At 41.8% G+C, this 20545-nt stretch overlaps 4 protein-coding genes across 5 annotated transcripts; 3 read left to right on the top strand and 1 right to left on the bottom strand.

The window, feature by feature from the left end:
• The first annotated feature begins 962 nt into the window (after positions 1 to 962).
• LOC115050330 (uncharacterized) lies at positions 963 to 6977 on the top strand. 2 transcript variants are annotated; one of them, XM_029513169.1, is made up of 7 exons: positions 963 to 1180; positions 4034 to 4184; positions 4547 to 4690; positions 4829 to 4957; positions 5056 to 5307; positions 5561 to 5686; positions 5992 to 6977. In XM_029513169.1, the coding sequence occupies exons 1-7, from the start codon at positions 1035 to 1037 to the stop codon at positions 6217 to 6219; spliced, it is 1176 nt and encodes a 391-aa protein (XP_029369029.1). In that variant the 5' UTR covers positions 963 to 1034; the 3' UTR covers positions 6220 to 6977. The 2 variants fall into 2 exon arrangements, with proteins under 2 accessions (XP_029369029.1, XP_029369030.1); XM_029513170.1 differs by having other exon boundaries at positions 5948 to 6068.
• Positions 6978 to 8109: 1132 nt separating this feature from the next.
• Positions 8110 to 10148, top strand: LOC115050331 (probable alpha-ketoglutarate-dependent hypophosphite dioxygenase). The gene is made up of 7 exons (XM_029513171.1): positions 8110 to 8160; positions 8444 to 8626; positions 8769 to 9027; positions 9107 to 9198; positions 9378 to 9517; positions 9613 to 9717; positions 9815 to 10148. The coding sequence occupies exons 2-7, from the start codon at positions 8506 to 8508 to the stop codon at positions 9899 to 9901; spliced, it is 804 nt and encodes a 267-aa protein (XP_029369031.1). The 5' UTR covers positions 8110 to 8160; positions 8444 to 8505; the 3' UTR covers positions 9902 to 10148.
• Positions 10149 to 11538: 1390 nt separating this feature from the next.
• On the bottom strand, positions 11539 to 13193 carry LOC115050333 (glutamine amidotransferase-like class 1 domain-containing protein 3A, mitochondrial). The gene is made up of 5 exons (XM_029513172.1): positions 13147 to 13193; positions 12592 to 12704; positions 12217 to 12388; positions 11920 to 12121; positions 11539 to 11811 (listed from the first exon to the last, which is right to left on the bottom strand). Exons 2-5 carry the CDS (start codon positions 12697 to 12699, stop codon positions 11619 to 11621), a joined length of 675 nt encoding a protein of 224 aa, XP_029369032.1. The 5' UTR covers positions 12700 to 12704; positions 13147 to 13193; the 3' UTR covers positions 11539 to 11618.
• Positions 13194 to 13361: 168 nt separating this feature from the next.
• On the top strand, positions 13362 to 17928 carry LOC115050326 (uncharacterized). The gene is made up of 9 exons (XM_029513167.1): positions 13362 to 13788; positions 14310 to 14423; positions 14524 to 16200; positions 16291 to 16390; positions 16474 to 16622; positions 16732 to 16844; positions 16930 to 17019; positions 17122 to 17244; positions 17323 to 17928. The coding sequence occupies exons 1-9, from the start codon at positions 13734 to 13736 to the stop codon at positions 17527 to 17529; spliced, it is 2628 nt and encodes an 875-aa protein (XP_029369027.1). The 5' UTR covers positions 13362 to 13733; the 3' UTR covers positions 17530 to 17928.
• Positions 17929 to 20545: the final 2617 nt, after the last annotated feature.

Genomic DNA, 20545 nt, shown 5'->3' with positions numbered 1-20545 from the left:
ACGCGTATACTAATGTCAGCTGAACTCTTCACAATGACACTGACCACTGTGCTAATGAGGAGTATGTTGTCATGTTCTTACTTTAGTCTTCTTTTCCCATTGTGTAGGTATCTCATTTTTCAGGACAGGCTATATTATCATTTTCAGTGTTAGAATGTACAACAGTATATATATTTTTATATACTGCAGCTTTTGTCTTTTTCAGACATGAGCCAAAGTGGCCTTGAATCTATTGAACTCAGTCGGTGGAGGAGAACGTGTAGAGAACGAAATTGGCAAATTAATTCTCTACGGTTAATAAAAGATATCCTGGCCTCACTAAGGGGAACATAATTAACAAAAATCCTTTCATTTACTTGATTGTCCCTTGGATGAACATGTGATTTACTAATTAACCTGTTGCTGCCCACTTCCCTCAGTCACAGTAATGAGCTGAACAGTGAATACAATCAGCTTGACCCTTTCATTATTTGTCATGAATAAATGTATGTGCTGCCGTTATTATCAACTACACATCCTGCAATATATAATCAGGTGGAAATTATGCACAACTATTCAGCTCCCCTCCTCTCAGAGCTTTCCTGAGTTGCTCATTTAAAAAGAGAAGACACAATAACTTTGCTAACAGGAAACAGTTTCCAAGTACACAGCCATAAACACACACTCATACAGACCTTTATTACCCCTGAATGGAGTTTCCCAGACTCTCCAAATTATGTCAAAACTAAACACCATAACCCCTCAGTATTAATTACTGTATCGCAGTTTAAGATACAGTAGTTTAAACAACTCACCTCAGAGGGACAGGCCCTCTTTAACATAAAGCTGAAACAGATTGATTGTGTCACTTCCTATTCTCTAAATGTCGCATCATGTGGCTCGTGGTCTTGGCAACTTCCTCTTTTGCTACGTATCAGAGCAGACGACAGTATTTACACCACATGCTTAGTAGAGGATTTCTGACAACCCGCTTCAGCTGCTGTGTACAGTGGAGCCTTCATTTTGCCCCAATCTGAATGAAGATTTGATCAATCATGGATGGAGAAGTCCTGTCTTTGTCATCTTCCTCATCATTATCATCCTCACCAGCGGCAGCAGAAACACAGAAAGATACTTCAACCAAGATTGAAAGCAGCCTCCCTCAGAGCCAACAGAAGCACAAATCAGCTGAAGAGTTATGGTATGTATGTTGTCATTTCTATAAATAAACAGGGCACAAAAACAGGAACACCTGATATTATAATGTGCACTAATATGATGTAAAATGCTGCCAAGTCAATACCTCTCTGTGACAACACATACTGTACAGTAATTATAGTAAGTTTAGCTTGATTGTAGAAATATTGCTTCCTATAATGAAATCTAGCCCATGTTACCTGGATATACAGTTTGAGATTACTCATTATTTGTAGTTTGGGAAAACATTTGAAATTTCTGGCATTGCTAAAAATGTATTTTTTACTAAGTTTCTTTAGGAAGTAATAAAGTGAGAGGAAGCATAAAAAGTTGCTGCGGAGTTTCCAGTGAGGTCATAAAGATGTAGGCTTCAGTTCCAAATTTCGCAGAACTGATGTGCCATTGAGTTGACAACAATAAGTTATTTCTATTGTGTACTGTAACTTATCGCATATTTAGGTGACGAATAGTAACAGTTTTTAAATGTGAGAACACTTACACTGCACAATCCCCACAAACAATTGGGATTGGTGTGCCTTAAAATATCCTTGTTGAATAGTGAAACTCCAAACTTCCCTTCTGTGGAGGTGGATCTGACTGTTGCTATCAACAGTCTCACACAAATCTATCCAGAGTGAAATTTGTCAGAGTTGCAAATCAACAAGAAGGAAAGATAGTATCTCTGTCTCTATCATATGCTATGACAGTGAATTAGCATACTGCTGAGGAAGTGGCATTTTGGTGTCCTTCCAAGACGGCCTAAATTGAAAAGTTTGTGAAACTGGGTCACTCACTGTATATCGGCTGTCAGAGGAGCCTAGAGAGAAGAAGCTTTGGATCGGACATTGAGCATGGTTTGGTCCCAACAGGATGGCTGAATACATAGTCCTGACCTGCCAAGATGGTATTGGACATGAGTATGTTCACAGTTTGTGTTCATACTGGCCACAAGCGTTAGACTCTATTTCATTTTAGCTTGTGCCTTCCTCCTACACCGCAGACCCTGTTGGTTCAGCGTGGATGATTTACTCAGAAACAACCTTCATTAATGCCTTGCTGAATCCAGAGGGATGACATATGGTTCAGACTGTTTATATGGACAAATATTTGGACCCTGGATCAGCTCTTCAGCTCTTCTGTGTAATGAACCTTTTTGCTGATGTTAGTTTCACACAAACAGATATAATTCATGCTGAACATATGTTCTAGGAAGATGTAGTTTATGAAAATGTCCATTTTGATCTTGGAAACACATTTTAAATTAAATGGTTCAACATTCTATGAGAAGTTTTTGAGAATTTTTTCAATGTCTTTCTGAGAAAACAGAAGATTGATACCGCTCAAGTTTGTAGGCTATTCAAATATTAAGCTTTAGTGAACACCTGGTGAGATTAGTTCAACAAGGAGACAAGGAACACTCTCTGCTAGTACTCTTAACATGAATAAAAGGAAAACAAGAAGTCACATTTTTACAAGGGGGTCATCAATGTGACACTGTTGGGCACCCAGTGGAAACTCCAGAAAGTTACAGGGCCCAGTCAAGAATTAATCCCAAACGCAGCCCCCTGTAAAACTGAAACTAGTTGGGGTTTTTTTTTTTATTCTTTTTCTTATAATTGCTATCTCTGGACCGAAAAAGTCAAGGTGTCTCCCCGTTTCCTGTCTCTTTTCTAAGATAAGATAACCGACTGTTAGCTATAAATGTGGCGCATAGAATGACCGAATACCTTTAAATTTAAGATTAAACATTTCTTATCTCATATACAAGCTTCTGAAGAATATGTGTTATAAAACTGTAAAATAAATAAATGTCATGTAGCCTGAAATAGAACTACAGCTGAATATATCTCTTAAATGATTGTGTAACACCAGTTTTCACATAGAAGGACACTACGTGAGTGGATGAAAGCATGTGTTTGCTGGGGAGTTTCGCTTTAGGGATTGATTCTTTGTGGCACTTTGCTCTCTGAGGTTACAGCAGTCCTACGGTGTGTGTGTGTGCAGCTTTGTGAGTTCCTCTCTGATTACATTCCCCCTGGATTCTCTGCTGCCTTTCTGTCAACTATTCCTTTTGGATAAGACCTCACAGCAGGGCTTGTAGAGAGGAAACTGGTTCGACTGATTAATCTTTGCAATTAAGTTTCCTTTTCCCCAAGTTATTCATTCACTTCTATCGCTTATCTGTTTCCATATCCCAGCTCACATTGGGCGAAGGGGGGTACACCCTGAACAGGTCGGCAACATACAGAGACAGACAGAAACTAACAACCACTCACACTCACAGTCAGACCTACAGGCAATTTAGAGTCATCAATTGACATGCATGTCTTTGGACGGTGGGAGGAAACCCACGCAGGCATGAGGAGAACGTGCAAACCAGGCCCGGGAACCCAATCTGTGACCTTCTTGTCATGGGACAACAGTGCCAACCACTATGCCGCCGTGCTGCCCCTTTTCTGCGAGTATTTAATATATATACACAATTCCCAGGTTTAATTTCACTTTTTTTCTAGAGGCTATCAATATGCAGAAAACTTTTAGCATTTAACAAAAATTTGGATTGACTGGTAGACCAAATGTAGAAAAATGCTCCCACTCTGTGTGAGTGTCTTGAGTATATTATGTGACTGTGCATGCACGCGTGTGTGTGTGGGAGTGCATAATAACGCCAATTGTATTATCAGTGAGTGCACTCCATGTGAGTGGGTGTTCAAAAGTACCCTGACATCCTTGTGTGCATACATGTGTTTGCTTATTATTGGAAACCCATTGCTAATGTTCACCGTCATTACTTTATTTATGGCACATCCTTGTATCTGTATATAAATTTTGCCGGTGTGTGTGTGTGTGTGTGTAGGACAGAGGATGTGACTCCCGTGGGAGACAGGCTGCTGTCCACAGAGGAGCAGGTCACTCTGATCACAGAGAGTATGTCTGTCACGTCCACTGACCAGGAGAAACTGCTGCTGCTGAACAAGAACACTGAGCTCCGCAGAGTCAACAAAGAGGTACATCACCTAAATACCAATGCTGGCTATGAATACCAGATGAGGGCTCTGGGCGTTGTGTGAAAACTGCTGCTAAACATGTACATATGTTGACACCATTAGACAGACTTGGATTCCTGTTTAAATTAGCTGCTTTTTCACATAATAGAAGCAACTGAAACCAATTTTATCATCTGATGTAAACTGTCAAAGCTTTAGCGAGTGTAGACTCTTGCCATGGTTGCACTTCAGTGACCTGAATTCACTTCCTGATGCACACGCTGAGAGGGCAGACTGACACTGACGTCAGTAATGAAGGAATTAACAATGCTTTGAGTGTCTGAAGTGGTGGTGATGATGATGATGACGGTGGTGTGTTACAGCTGATGAAACTGAATGAGGACTGGGATCAGGTGTACCGCAGTGCCACACTGGGCCTCCAACACAGACTGGAGGCTTTAGAGCTGGAGAACACTGCTGTCAAACAGCTCAACAGCAGACTGCTGCTCAGGGTAGAGCACCAACAGGTAAGCACACACCCCTGCAGTGGGGCGCTGATGTATCATATGTGGGGGAATTCAAATGAGATATGATCTATTGGACTGAGGTTGTGTTAGGTTTGTGACCTGCAGGTGTGCTATTTACTATTTCCCTTTGGACTGCAGAGTGCAAAGGAGTACTACGAGCAGGCTCTGATGCAGGAGCTGAAGAAGAACCAGGAGCTGCAGGAATATATCAGGCTGCTGGAGAGCAGGATGCAGGACCCAGAGAGACCCTGCACAGCTGCTAAACAGGTATTAGAGCTTGTAGGTCTCTACACTTGATCAGTGTGTGCATTTAAATTTCTACCATCATTTGCTTATCATTACTCTATTGTTTGTTTTGACTAAAGGGCAACTTCAGCTCAGGGGTAAGCAGTCCTGTGTTGTGCCCAAACAGCAGTTCACTATCCAGAGATTCTGACCTGCCAAACAGCCACTTATCTGGATACAACCCTTCATCCTCCTTTTCCCAAACCTCCTCAAGCCCAGAGGCAGGCTGGCGAGGAAAAAGCCAGAGCAGCAGTAACGCAGTTGGAGCACTGGGAGACTCCCAGCAAGAAATGCAGGATCTAAAAGAGCAGCTGGAGGCACTAAGATGTCAGGTGGGCTGTCTCTCCAGCACAGCTTTGAAAAATGTTCCCATTTCTGTTGAGACGAGAGCAGACCTGATGTCAACTCACTGTTGCCAGGGAGAGATCTGCCTATAGCTAAGGAAGAGCAATCAGACGGCAAACTGCGCCACCAAGTGGCAGCTCTGTACTGCTTGGAAGCGTGCCAACAAATATCTGCAGCTCACAATCAAAGCCTTATCCTTTGGTACTGTCTCACTGCCACATTCATGTCATGTATCAACAGACCCAGATTTATGAGGCAGAATATCAGACGGAGCATAATGACCACAAACACACACTGCAGGAGAACCACAGGCTGAGGAGGAAGAGGGAGGAGATGCGTCAACAGGTGGCACTACTGCAAGAGCAGGTAGGTTTTTCATTGTCCTGTGCATGCACTGATAGTACACATGCATTTACACAAACATAATTGTGACAAATTAGAGTCTACCATGTTGAACTGATTAACTATAGCTAAATATGTGGCATATAGAAAGTGCAGTGGCTGTTGAAGCAGTATATTAATCATATTGTCTAAAAAAAGCTTACACAAAAAAAAACCCCACTTAAAAACCATTTACATATTTTCACGGCTCCATAACTCATAATGAGAATTCACAATGTGTTTTAGCTGTTATTTTACTGATTCGGTCTGGTGTTGTGACATCGGTGCAGCTCAAGATTTATGAGGATGACTTCCGCCGGGAGCGGTCTGACAAACAGATGCTGCAGCGGCTGCTGCTAAAGAAAACCCCTCCAAACAGGGACCCTGTCCTTATCCACCGCTGCAACAACGAGGAGCAGCCACAAGGGGGGGACAAGAGGACACAAAGCCGAGAGAAAAGAAAACACCACCACCCACTCTGCCCCAAGCACAGGAACAGGGAGAAAGAGTCAGACTGAGCCCCAGAGGGAGAGAAAGTGATGGCCATGCACACACAGTACTTTAAGTTTAACAGCGTGAGTTTGAATCTTGAAAATGAAAATTGTGAATATGTCAACATTTGTACTGACTCTTATATGGAAAAGCAGCACAGTGATATAAAAAATGCAGCAGTAAGGCTACTCCATTAGGAGGACTGTGCTGCATTTTCAAAGGGAATATGAATGTCTGATTAATGCTGATTGTAAAGAACTAAGTCAAGGTTTATGGACCTAATTTACTCGTTCCTCAAGGTTTCTCTTTGGAGGGTTTCGTGAAAATAATGCAACATTTAAGTTCAATTGTCGTTTACAATTTACTAGTTTATTTCATCGTGTTTAGGTGCCTATATATATATATATAGGCTATTTAATGTATCTAATACAATGTCTTACTAATATATATATTTTATTCAGAACTTGGATTTATGTATTTACTCCATTGTTTATATTAAGTTTTTATATTTTCAAAACTGTACCAAAATATGAAAATATATGGTCAAATATTTCTAATTGTGCTTGTAGTTTGTTTCTTCCTTCAACAGGAATACGCTCCCCATTTTTATCTTACTTTATAATGTTTGCTTTATTACTTTGACTTCTGTGAAATATTTTCCTCTCAGGTTCCTTGTCTCATTAAAACACACAACAAATGTGTTGACAGCAGAAACAGATGTGGGTTAGGGTTAGGGTTAGAGTTAATGATTATTCTTTCACAGAAGGAAGCTTAAAAGCTTAAAACCCTCTTGATGACCCATTCAGTGAAATTACTGACACACATCATCACACAGCTGAATAACTGTGTGATCAGGGGTTTCCCACTGTCATTCCTCAGCGTTCTTGTAAACCTCAGAGACCGTAAAGGAAAAAAAAAAGAAAAAGAAAAAAAAACTTTAACCTGTACTTTCCCTTCGCTGTTCCCGCTGACATGCTGTGCCTATTAAACACTTCTAGTAATATTTAGTTATCGTTTTTATTAATTTGGTTGATTTGAACATTTATTGCCTCAGTATAGAGAATAGCAAGATTTGGACACAGCTGAATGTCTGAATGAACAAAAGAGCTCCAGGATTAATAATATTTGTGTTTTGTTTTGGGTTTTTTTTGTAGGAAAATTAAAATGTGGAGGCTTCTGTTTTTTGCCACTCTAGTATCTGTTTTAGGAAAAACCTTTTCTTTTTTCTCGTTTGTAACGTGAAAGAAATACACAAAGTGAGCAAATAAGAGGCAGGCACATTGTTCATTCAAAATAAAACATTCTTACCCCAAAAACGGAGTATAAAACAAAAGATAAGTGTAATAAGTGAAAGCCCACTAATAGGAAAGGGGACCATTAGAATTTTACCCTCCCCGAGAGACTCAGCCATCCTCTCACACTCATCACAGAATATGAAACTGTCTTAGCCCTGTGATCAGTCATCGTTCCTTCACTAAAGCTGAATATGAGGCTGTAATGACTGCGTAAGTTCATCTGACAGAATAATGAGTTTCTCTTTGAACAAAGGTATCAGTCAAATCAGACTGGACCAATGTAAAAATAAAGGGCATCACCAGAAATAGCCACCCTGTCCATGAATTTGTCTCTTTCAGGTGGGGAAATGTGGCATGAGTCATGTGTGGAAGTTACAGCAGCCCTGAATGTGACATCCAACCCCTTTTCATTTGAATTTAACTATTCAATGCCTTGGAATGCCTCACAATGCCTACAGCATTATTACTGTACGTCATGCACTCATACGTTCCTTGTTATACCGTGAATTTCTTCAACATATGCGTTACAGGTATGTTTCAACTTGAATTACGAGTTCAGTGACATCTTTTCTTAGGAAAAACATGGGGGCAGTCAAGTGGGTGTTCTGTGCAGTATATAATCCCAACTGCACAATGAGAGAGAGTGTGCAAGTGAAGCTGATCAGCGGACAGGTAGACCAGCAACTCTTACTCTGATTCTTCTCAGACAAATTGACTTGGCACAGATGGGTGTTGGTGTTGTCAGAGGGTTATATTTGGTGTTTGCTGTGTTTGGATGTTTTTCTCACCAGGCTTGCTGGATAGGGCATGCTTTCTTTAAATGTCTCTATAATTATCTAAAGTTAAAATTTTCTCAAAAACAAGATGGAAAACAGGATAAATATTCAGTTCTTTTTCTTACCTAAACTTCTCTTACCCTTTCTGCCCACCCTTACCTTTCCTACCAACTCCAAAGAGTTTCTGCCTTCTACATTTTGGAAGCAGCTGAGGCATCAGAAGAGCAACAGTCTAATAACAATGGCATCTAAACTGCAAGAGACCTACAAACAGCAGGGCTTTCTCACAGACCTGCCTGTGTTAGACGAGGTGGAGCTGAGGGCAGCCAGAAATGCCTTCGCTGAACTGGAGAAAGAATTTGGTAAGTATCATTGGAAGATCTAGAGGTCGGTCAAATAAAAGAGCCATTATTTTCAGTAATTGTCTCTGTAATCCGATCATTTTCGACAGAAGAAAGCTATGATTGGACTTGAGTGTTATACTATATATGTGCTCATCCTCAGGGGAGGACTACACCCAGTACAGCCTCCACAATGTCCACCTTCAGTACCCGTGGGTGATGGGCCTGACCAAACACCCTAAACTCATGGAAGTGATCAAAACCATCCTTGGCCCTCATGTCATCCTGCTGGACTCCCGCTTCATCTGCAAATACCCAGCGCTCAGGCCAGCCAACATCCAGGAGAATGAAGGAGAAACCAAACCTGAAAAGAAAACTGGCCAGAGTGGACTGCCATACGTGGCCTGGCATCAGGATATGAGGTAGATATCAGATACTACAAAAACACTGAACGCTTTTGTGTCATTTTATTTTGTCTCACCAATAACGTTGTGTTGACAGGTACTGGGGAATCACTGGTGGCCCTGTTGTCTCTGTTTGGCTCGCTTTAGATGATTCACTGAAGGAGAATGGAGCCCTTCGCGTCATCCCAGGTACCCCAGCTGCTTCTGCCTTTTCACCCGTTACCACTGACCTGACCAGCTAAAACAATGAATTAATCAACTTTTCTCAACTTTCATCAGAAATGATAAAGACAACATTTACTCCAAATAAAATGTATTCTATAAAATCTGCATCCTGATCACATAACTTAACTTCTCTCCTCCTGTAGGCAGCCACTGTTCAGGTATGTTTCCCCATCGTCAGGCCACCCAATCTGGAAACATGCTGTCAGTCAACCAGGAAATCCCAGACGAGTTGGTGCAAGTCGATGAAGCTGTTCTTTGCCCTCTGTTGGCAGGAAGCATGTCTGTGAGTTCATTTTGTTAATAATTACATCATTACAGTTATAAATAGGTTTGAGTATTTTTCAAAATGAATTCATTTGCATTTTGGACTTGTTTAAGATCCATGATGGATTCCTGGTCCATGCCAGTGATCCCAACACATCCCAGAGAAGACGCTGTGGGTTTGTAATCCGTTATGTTCCCACGTGTGCGTACCCCATACAGGTGAGACAAACACAGGTGTTCTTGCATCCCATGCAGGTTATCATTTCACAGACTTGCACTGTTTATTTACCCTGACTCTCTCTGTTGTTCCTGATAGGATCCTGATCGTCCCAGGAAATTTCCTGCTGCAAAGTTGATCTCTGGAACAGATCAATTCAACCATTTCTCAGACAAAAGCACATGAATGCCTCCTGGATTCCTGCTCTTACAAGAAACTTAGCCTCTACTCACTGGCAATATTTAATAGTTAAAGCAAATTTCTATTGCAGCATATATCAGGAAATCTTATTTCTATGGTTAGCTTACTGTGTAGTATGTGTCAACTGTGAAGAGACTTTGAAGTAATTGTTCTATTATTCAGAGAAATATATATTTTGTTGTACCACATAGGAATTTAACTTGGGTGTTGACTACCATAAAATAAAAGTGAAAATAACCTAAAATGATTATGTTTTAGTTGTGCTCTTTTTTTAACAATCATAAATTGTGTTTTCATTGAAAACCCTAAGACCCTGTCAGGGTATATTCCTGTCATTCCATTTGGTGATATAAAATGGAGAACACTTGACTGCATCAATTCACAAAAACAGAAATCCCTGAAATATCCACAGATGAAGCCAAAGTTTCTTATTGCTCACCAATGTCATGTAATTTTAACCTCAGTCTTACAAAACGTTATTTTATTGTCTGAAACCTTAAACCTTCTACATTAACATCATTAATGCATCAAATTAGAAAATGGAAGACTGTGTGCTGTTGATATTCAAGAATTCCATGCTTCCATCATAGCAGCCCAAAACAAAAAAAGTTATGATCAATCGGTGTGGACAAAACACCTCAACCACAAAATATATACCACATTGTTTCATTTGTCATCTATGTGTAATACATTTGTATTTGTGGAGTATAATATTTTATACTCAAGATATAATATTGAATTGAATTGTTCAATGCCAGGTTTCCCCCTGGGATCTTTCAGTGGTTAAATTCAAAATGGTGCTGGAACCATCCTCTCCTATCAGACGTTGGACTTCTTTGCACAAACAGAATAGGATAACCTGGTTGCTGATTCCTGCTTTGCTGAAGTTCTGGTTTGATTAGAGATGTTGAAATGAAGAGGAAGGACAGAATATCTTTTCATGCAGCCATCACGTTCTCTTTCACATTCAGTCTGATCATGTTGGGTTCCTCAGAGAACAGAGCAGAGTCAGCATGTGATTCTGTTTGCTGCTCCACTCTACCTGTTGCCTACGTGCCTCCTTTCCTGCTCACCTGATCTTTAGCTAATGGTCTCCATAGGGATTGTCCTTAGTTACCTGGTTAAAACAGGGAGTCTGGTGAGAAACACCTCTCACCACCACCTCTCTTCTTGGTAATCAAAGAAGTTAACCTGTATGAAGGTGGCACCCCTGAATACGCTGATCCAAAGTTTCTCTTTGCTGCGTACTTGTGTCTGTCTTTCCTCAGGCCCTCAGGGTTTTGTAGTGGATTGTATTCACATGTTCATGTTCAAATTGACTGGTAGTCTGAAGACCAATGCTGTTCCAACGTATAAAGCACATAAACATTAAAACATTAAAACCATGCAGGGATTTGGTGAGGATGGATGTTTTCTACCCCTTCACATACATCTCATGGTTGTTCTATTGTTGACCCCTCACCTCTCTTGTTCAGTCCGTTATTTATATACATACAGATGCTCAATGATTTCCAAAGTTTTATTATTCTGAAGGAAAAATAATCTTACAAGAAACAGGAATTTGTAAAGTAGCTTTTATTATTAACGACACACTGATAACATAAGAGAAATCAGAAGAGAGAGATAGTGCAACAAGTTTATTTTGAACACAGTGCCTGTATAGAAAGCCACAAACATTTGCTTTTAAGTAAATTAAAGCCAGTTAAGCCAGTTTCAGAGTCTCTTTAACTAAGACACCAATTCCATCAAAAATCTGATGAAAGGAGGCATTACACATGAAGGCACAGGTGGTGACCAGTTTGTTTTTGACATCCACATGAGCCTCTCCCACATCCTTGTTCACATGTTTGCAGCCCATCTCCTTCAGCACACCTGCTGTCTTAGCGTACGGGAACCTATAAAAACATCAGAGGGAAAAACGCAGCATTATTATTGTTATTATACTTGATTTTTTGTATGTATATATCCATAAATATCTGGTGACTACAAAGCATTTCTCTCACTTTTCGCACTCTTCGTCCTGTCCCACAGTAACCTCACAGCCAGGCAGCAGTTTGACAGCAAGGATGGGGGAGATGCAGCACATGCCCAGCGGCTTTCCAGCCTTGTGGAAAGCCTTGATGATCTTCTCCAGCTGAGGCAGGACGGTGCAGTCCTTATTTTTCACTGCCCAGTCACTCAGGTTCTTAGCCACACCAAAACCACCTGAAATAGAGAACACACAACATATTAAAAACACAAAAGGTGAAAAATAAAGTATAACTTATTCAAAAATAGTTTACTTAACAATGCGTTCTCACCGGGGATGATGACAGCATCAAATGCTGAAACATCCAACTTGGCCATATCAGCCACGTCACCCCTTGCAATACGGGCACTTTCCTGCAGGATGTTTCTTTTCTCCTCTGTAGGTTTCCCCTCACAGTGATTTACAACATGCATCTGATCGGCATTTGGAGCAAACATCTGCACCTGAAATGGAGTAATAACATTTTATATCAGATCTTTTTAGAGTTGGTATTAAAGCCAACTATATCTCCAGTGGTCAAGATTGTGACAGGTCTTGGAAAACTAGATAAAGTAATCCATTGCCACTTTAGGTGGGACAGAAGTCTAAAATAAAATTAAAAAAATGCAGTAATAATAAGTATTCTCTCTTCTTGCGTTGCCCTTACTTTTGCTCCAGCACGGCTCAGGTGGACGAGGACAGCGGAGGCCTCATGGATCTCTGTCCCATCATAAACGCCACAGCCTGAGAGAATAACTGCCACACGCTTTGCCATGATTCCTGCAAAACAGACGCATAGAGCACATATAGACTCATATAGAAAATATATCGTCTATCCTCACTTTATAACTTTGCATTCATCAAGTATTTATCCCCCCTTTTTTTATTCCCTGAATACAAGAACCGAAAAACATTTGATTCATTCATCATTGTGCCCCAACTACCTGTTGCGCATGTTTACATAAAAATTTCAACACACCAGGTGAGTAAAGAGCCTCAGGGTGTGTTGCTGGTGCTAGGCAACACACCTGACACCAGTAAACTAGAGTTACAGGATCTCTGCCGTAGGAAATACACACAATACGTTGTAAAGATACATATGTAGGAGACACATTTCACCGTTTCTCTGAATCAACTCCAATCAACCTGTTGTTCACATATTATTCTGTGGAAAGCAGGAGGATTTTACAGCAGAGAGCAGCCCAGATACAGCAGATCTCACCTTCTGTGCAGAGTCTGTCCTGTCGCTGAGAGCTGGATCTGTTGGCTGCACACTGGAGCTGACCTTTTATAGCCAGCCTCTGCTGGCTCCTCCCACACCAATAAATGCTGACATCATGCACCTTTCAGCAGACCAGGAACACTTTCTGCTTTTCTAACCGTGGGAAGGAAATGCTGAATCATTCCCCACGATGCTTTAAGTCAAGGACAGGGATGATGAGCAGTTCTTTTTCAGGGTTCGGTTGACAGCTTTTGTTCAAGTAACCTTATAAATTGAACCGATCGCGGGATGCTGGAGTCAATCAACACACAATTTATCATTAATTATAACTTTTGAGTAGACTCATCATTATTATTCATATTATTGTTATTCTAAAGAAATGATCAAACCGCTGGTTGAAATGTTATCACTTCGCAGTTACTTTAACCCTGATGGGTTTTTATGCTTTACTTTGTTCATTTCTTTGTGGTTAATGTATCATGCCACAGTAAACAGTCTGTCAGCGTCGGCTTCAGCCACTCGGGCCATGACGTCACTCACGTACGTATAAAGCGCAGATTCACGCGCCCGCGGATATCAGTCCCACTATGGCTCAGCGCGGCTCCCTTCACGTGTCCGTGGGAATCCTGGGAATCTCCGCAGGTAAGACTTTGCCATTGTTAGTCAGTCAGGGTTTGTTTCTGTCTTTCGTTATCAATTCTCTCTCTGCGGTTATATTTACATTAAGAAGAGTTTCAGTCACTTATGTTCAACATCCTACTGCTTTTTGGAATCAACATGTTGTATAAAGTTAGAATTTTTAGTTTAAAGTTGAAAATAATGAAGTATGTTGGCACGATATGCCAAAAAATTAGATACATTAGTTAGTTAGTGTAACATCGAATTAAAAGGCAGGGATCTCAAGTTGGGGACTACATTGTCAGCTTTATTCTTGACAACAGTCCACCCAATGGGGATAATAATTGTTGTCAGTATTAATTGCTACCATAAAATAGAACTATGATAGAAAATTAAAAAGAATAAAACCCCCTGTAATCACATCTGTTTTAACTAACATCTAAAAGTATATACATAAAACATTGTTGTCACTTATATTTAATTTTTGAAGAAAGAAAGACATTTTCTTGGATATTCTGGATAATGGCTTCTGTTAAAACCTTCAGGGTCTCTCCTGCTCTTGGTGAACGACTATGGCAGCTCTCCAGAAAATAACTTGATCCCCCAAACAGCTCTGGGGATTCTGCTCCTCATCATTTCGGCCCTCTTAGCTTATGCAGGTTGGTTTTCATGACTGAATATCAGAAACCCTATTTTTGCATTCTTGTGTAATAATGTAAATCCTCTTCCTGGTCCCTCTGTTCCCTCTCTGTCTCTCAGGTGTCCGTCGCAGTCTGTCCCACGCCCAGCTGTTTTCATCTGTGTGTCTGACTGTCTCTGCTCTGTGGTGTGGTTCAGGTCTAGTGTACATCCTGGTGGGGCAGGGAGTTGTTCAGCCCACAGAGCTGAGAGCCGCCCTGGTCCCCGGTCTGGCAGCGTTCACTTTAGCTCTGTTCATCATCGGCAGTGTTGCCCTCATTTTGAGGAAAGCAGTTCTGGCTTTCCTGGCTATTGGTATTAGTTTAGCGTGCGCCCATCAGATTGCAGGTCTGTCAGCTGGCGGTTTCGGTCAGTCTGCCACGGCGGCTAACTACCTCCTCGTCTCTCTGGTGGGCGGTTACTTTAGTGTTGGCCGTCTGCTGTCCGTTATCACTGACGGTAAACTTCAACCTCCAGGAACAGGCATTCAGAAAAAATCAGAGCTGCAGACAGAGCAGAATCAGGGATGCAGTGATGCGCTGTCAGTGGGTTTGGTGATGAACCTGTTGTCTGCCTCAGTGTTGGCCTGTCCCCTGTTAGGTGTCGTCCCCCAGCTCTTCACTGGTCATGTCCCCTGGCTGTGGACCGCTGGAGTCTTCCAGCTTGGCATGTGTGTTCTGTTTTACCGAGCGATGGACACACTAGCTGCCACTTTTTCTGGCTTCACTGCTCTGTTGAAATTTGCAGAAGGTTACAGTGCTCTGTTATCGTTTTACTCAATCCAGCCTTTCTCCCCGGTCCCCTTCCCGGTCGTCTTCTCTGTGCTTTTCTTCATCTTGGCTGTGTTCAGTTTTCAGAAGAGTTTGCTGGAGGGGCTCTACCAGTTCTTCTTTGTGGCCTACTGTATTGCCATTGCAGCTCAGCCTCAGGGTTTCTTCCAAGGCGGCACTCAGGGCGTACAGGCAGCTATCTTCATAGTCTCTGCGTTCATGCTTTTAATTGCCACATTCAATATGGTTTCCAGCACCATGATTCCCACAGGGCAGGGCCATTTCAAGGCTTTAGTAACGAAGATGCAGGGACTCGCCCTCAGAGCGCACGATAAAGAGTTTCATACTCCTCACCTGGGCTACTCCAAATATGCAGATGCAGAGGTTTTAGGCCATGCCTGCAATGTGTTGGCTGCTTTTGCTTTGACAGCCACAATTGGTGACAGAAATCCTCTTCATGTGCTGGTTTTGCCCTGGGTGGTGGTGGCTGGTGGGGCACTCCAGCTGCTCTGTGGCTCAGTGGCTTTCGCTCGGGGGAAAACATTTGAGAGCACAGTTTTCATTTTCTATGGCATGATGTGGACAATGTGGGGGCTGACACGATATGGCGGCTTGTACGGTGAAACGAGAAGCTTTCATTTGTCTGTGGGGATCATTAGCTTCATGCTGTTTAACGTTTTAGTGACAGCCGCGGCACTGTTTCTAAATGTCGCCTGGTTTGTCTACGCCTTCACTTTCCAACTGATCCTCATTAGCTTCCTACTGGATGCAGTCGGTGCTCTGCCTTTTGGTTATGACATCGGAGTCACCATAATCTTTGGGCTTGTCAGTTTTTATTTTTTCCTGAGCCACATTTTCAACAGCACCTTCCAGTCCCCTCAGATCCCCTTAGGGAACCCTTTAGTCAAGCTGAGTGGTGTTGGGGGAGGTGCACATGTTTGTCCACATGTGACAGCCCGCAAAGCCTCATCAGTCCAGCAGATAGCAGGTGAGATATCAAAGGCAACAGGGTCAGTTTCTAAAATATACATCTGTTTTTGTACTTTGATGTAAGAATATTTTATTTTCTGTTCTGCAGAAATCATGAAAAACGGCGGCATATGTGGAATGCCTACTGACACCGTCTATGTGCTGGTGGCAGCTTGCAATCGACCTGATGCAATAGTTAAAGCTTATAAGTGAGTTTTCACGAGCGGATCCTTATCCGTATTCACTGATGCTTTCGCTCTCATTACTCTCTGATTGTTTTGTTGGATTTCAGGGTGAAGAAGAAGGCGGAGGACAGACCCATGTCCATGTGGGTCTCCTCCATCAAGCAGCTGGAGCCGGTGCGTCACCTGCTGAGTCCTCTGCTGCTGGACTTCATGGAGGCTGCGTGGCCCTCCTCCATTAGCATGGTTATACCCAGAGGTGGGTGTGTGTTTGTGGATGTTTGTTCAAATGAAAATGTATGATTGTGTGTGTAGGAACCTCATGTGGGTCTCGCCTGAGCATCACATTAGTTCCTGCTCTCTCACAGGCCCATGGTTGGACTTCTACGGTTTGGGAGATGCTGCCAAACACATCGGGACCCCACAAAGCATAGCCATCAGAAACCCGGACTGTGCTGTGGCCACCCACCTGATTAGTCTGGTAAGTGCATGAGAAACACTTGAGGTTCTCGAGTGAAACTTGGGGCAGAGCTTGCAGGGAATGAAACTCCATCTTATCCCTGTAGGTGGGGCCCATTGCAGTAACGTCAGCCAACCCTACAGGCGAAGCAGACACAACTCACCACAACCAGGTTTATGCCAAACTATTAGACAAGGTGATGAGTTACTGATTTTATTTTATTCATTTTTTTCAAAGAGTACACAAGTTTTTACTCTTTTGCTGTAAGCTATCTGTACATTTCATTTGGCTCGGTTAGGTGGAAGGCGTTCTGTGTGATGGCCCCTCCCCAGAAAATATTGCATCTACTGTGGTTGACTGTACTAAGATTGAAACAGGACACATTGGTTTCTTCAGAGTGGGGCTCATTCCGAAATCCAAGGTAATGTAGATATATTGTTGTGTTCTGTCTGAGTACACATTGTACTGCACACTCACTCTAATGCTGGCTGCTGTGAAGGTTCTTCAGATCTTTGAGGAGGTTCAAAGACGACACAGACACGGACAGACCAATCCAGTTTTTGAGCCCGATCTGCATCCAACAGAGACACAACCAGACCTAAGTTCAGACGAAGACAGCACAATAGAGTCACAAAGAGAGACTGAAAACTCAACACCACCCACAGCTTCACCTGAGCAAAGCCCAGTCCTGGGAGATCGGTCTTAGGAGCAATACAGAGAAGAGGATTCTGTCAGCGGTGTCATGAATGTTATATTGTAACCTGATGAACAGTATTGTCTCATCAGTTGTGATTGTTAAACTATCTCAGAAACATACACAAACAGCTGCAGCTACACGAAAACGTTCAACACACTGATGTCAGGCATGTCTGTCAATGTTTCATGCAGGGCTCGATATACATGCTTGTGAAATTAGGATAGAAAGTGTACATATATATAATATTATATGACTTAATTTTTTATATATTCCACTGTGTGTACCTAAACGATCACTCTCTCACTCATCTTCATCTGCTTCATCCGTATCCGGGTCGCGGGGCTGCTGGAGCCAATCCCAGCTCACATTGGGCGAGGTCCACCCTGGACAGGTCGCCAGTCCATCGCAGGGCCAACGCACAAGGATAAACAGAGACAAACAACCAGTCACGCTCGCATTCACACCTACAGTCAATGTAACTTCGCCAGTTAACCTAGACATGCATGTCTTTGGACGGTGGGAGGAAACCCACGCAGACACGGGGAGAACATGCAAACTCTGCACAGAAAGGCCCCGGGCCGGAACCGAACCCGCAACCTTCTTATTGTGGGGGAATAGCATTGTGCCGCCCCCTAAACAATCAACTGCCCCCTGCCCCCTAATGAATTCTTAATTAAAGGAATTTCAATTATTTTTACAATGTTGTTTCAATATTTCATTGATCATATGTTTAATTTTATTGAATCATATTTACAGTTTTAGATCACTGTCCAATGCCACAATTACCTCATTGCACATTAATTGCACAATATCAAAATAATGTAGTTATGGTTAAAGAACCATTAGCACATAAAGTATGTATATGTATACATCATAGATTATAGAGTACATTAACACTATCCCTGCGCTATTTTTAGCATGTAAGATTTTTTTGGTTATAAAAAATATCTTTGTGGTATCTATATGATAAAATAAAAGTGTTTGGAGTTGCACATTATTACATTATGTCTGGTAATGATGGATGCATATGAAAAGTTCTTAACATTGACAAATATCATCAGTTCTGTTCTTTCTCTCAAAACTGATTCGTAGGCAACTGGACTTGTATTTGTCTATGAAGACATTTTGCCTCTCATCCAAGGGTCTTCATCATTTTGTGCTTGTTGGTCTATTAGTCCGCACTAGTCTGACCAAGACAGTGGAGAACGGCCCAGGTATTTAACCTCTGTGAGTGTGTTCATCAAAAGTACCTGTGAAAGTACTAATTTCACTTGACCATTGTTGTGGTCACACAAAAAGCAGTCACAATAACTGACCTCTAGGAGCACTTTAAGAAGCTTAAAGTGAAAGCCCCTGGAGAAGACACAGTGCATAACAGGCTTATCAAAGAAGCATCAGTCGAGTTTTTAACTATTCTTGCAGACCTCTATACCCTTTGCCTCAGTCAGCCCTGGTGTCTATGGTCCCCAAACCGCACAAAGACCCCCACCTGCCTGTCACTTACAGACTCATTAGCCTCCTAAGTAACCTTGGCAAACTTTTTGAGACAGTGCTGGCTGACAGGCTGCAAAAGACACTTTGATGCCCTAGGAGTGTTGGGGGTACACCATATCAGTGACATCTATTACCCGCCCAGAGGACAGGGTCAAGTTTCCCAGTGTGAGCCATGTGACCCACCCAGATCCCTCTGCAGCACCCCCCCGTCTGTACTGAGATCACACACATTGTATTTTATACAATGGTTTTAGGTACTATGACTATTTATTTGACTTATTTATTTGACTTTTTTAACTTTTAAAACTTTTTTTAAATTAAGAAAATTATGAGATTGGTGAGCGGTGATGGAGAACTAATGGCATAATAATGGTGAACTCGGTAACCTCTTTCCCCACCCCCTCCTCCAGCCCAGACCCACTACAACTGCAGAACAGGGACTGAAGAGGACTGTCAGTCCTGAGCTGTCCCCTAAAGAACCTGACTTTCTGCACTGCACTGCGCTGTCTTGGTCAGACAAGCATGAACTGATATTCATAGACAATATGTTCTGTCGTTCTCCAAAAATCTTTTAAATCACTGCTAAGATGCTCAGTACAATCTGAGATCAACAATCAGTATGTGATTATTGCAGTTAAATGAATCGTGGAAACACTTTTTTTTTTTTTTGATGTGCTGTTTCATATTCATTTTAAAGCCCTAACCCAACCAAATTCTGCACAGCCTTTACGAGCATTCATTTGAAGATCTTGACTTCATAAGGAATAATTCCGATGGCTTTGCCACCCAAAATGACTTAACATCTGTACAGTTTAACGTTCTGATCAGTTTTAATCACATGCTGTCCACTTCTTTTCTTCATGGACAGTTCATTAGATTTCTACTATTCAAAGCTGATTTTAAGTCCATCCTAGAGTCAAGTGAAGATTTAATTAAAAGCTTCTTATTGAATCATGTCATTACCCAACTAAAACAGAGACCAGCATTTGGTTTCCTCATTATATTGAATGACATTTGCTGAGAGCATTCATGTTTTTATTTAGTTAAATGCATTGTTCATTTGCTGTGCAGTATTACTTTTATGATCAGCATGAAACATGCATTCCAAATAAAACCTGATTGGACGTGGTCGGTAGAAAACCCAATAAAATACAAGGGGAGTTTTGTCCTTTGATAATCCACTGCTCCCAACTTCAGGAAAGACTTAGAATAAATACTGCTGTTTCCTGATTCTCTGTAAGTGCCGAGAACAATTTCCCCAATAATACTTCCTTATTGTTGATTGACTTAGTGAGTAACAAATGATTTATTGCCTAAAAAATAAGAAACTTTTCCCTGAAACCGGATTGAGAGAGTCATACCGGTAAAGGAAGGTCAGTGAATAAGGCTATCTGGATCCAAAACAGCAGCACTGTGTATTTTCCAGACACTGTTACCCACAGTGACTAATGACCTGTGCAGCAGGGCGAGATGGCATCCGCACCCAGAACCTCTGAGTATAAACTCCCAAAACAGAGATCCTTTCAAACTG

This window comes from Echeneis naucrates, chromosome 10, assembly GCF_900963305.1.
Source record: "Echeneis naucrates chromosome 10, fEcheNa1.1, whole genome shotgun sequence".
NCBI lineage: Eukaryota > Metazoa > Chordata > Actinopteri > Carangiformes > Echeneidae > Echeneis > Echeneis naucrates.
This window is presented reverse-complemented; position numbering and strand designations above follow the sequence as displayed.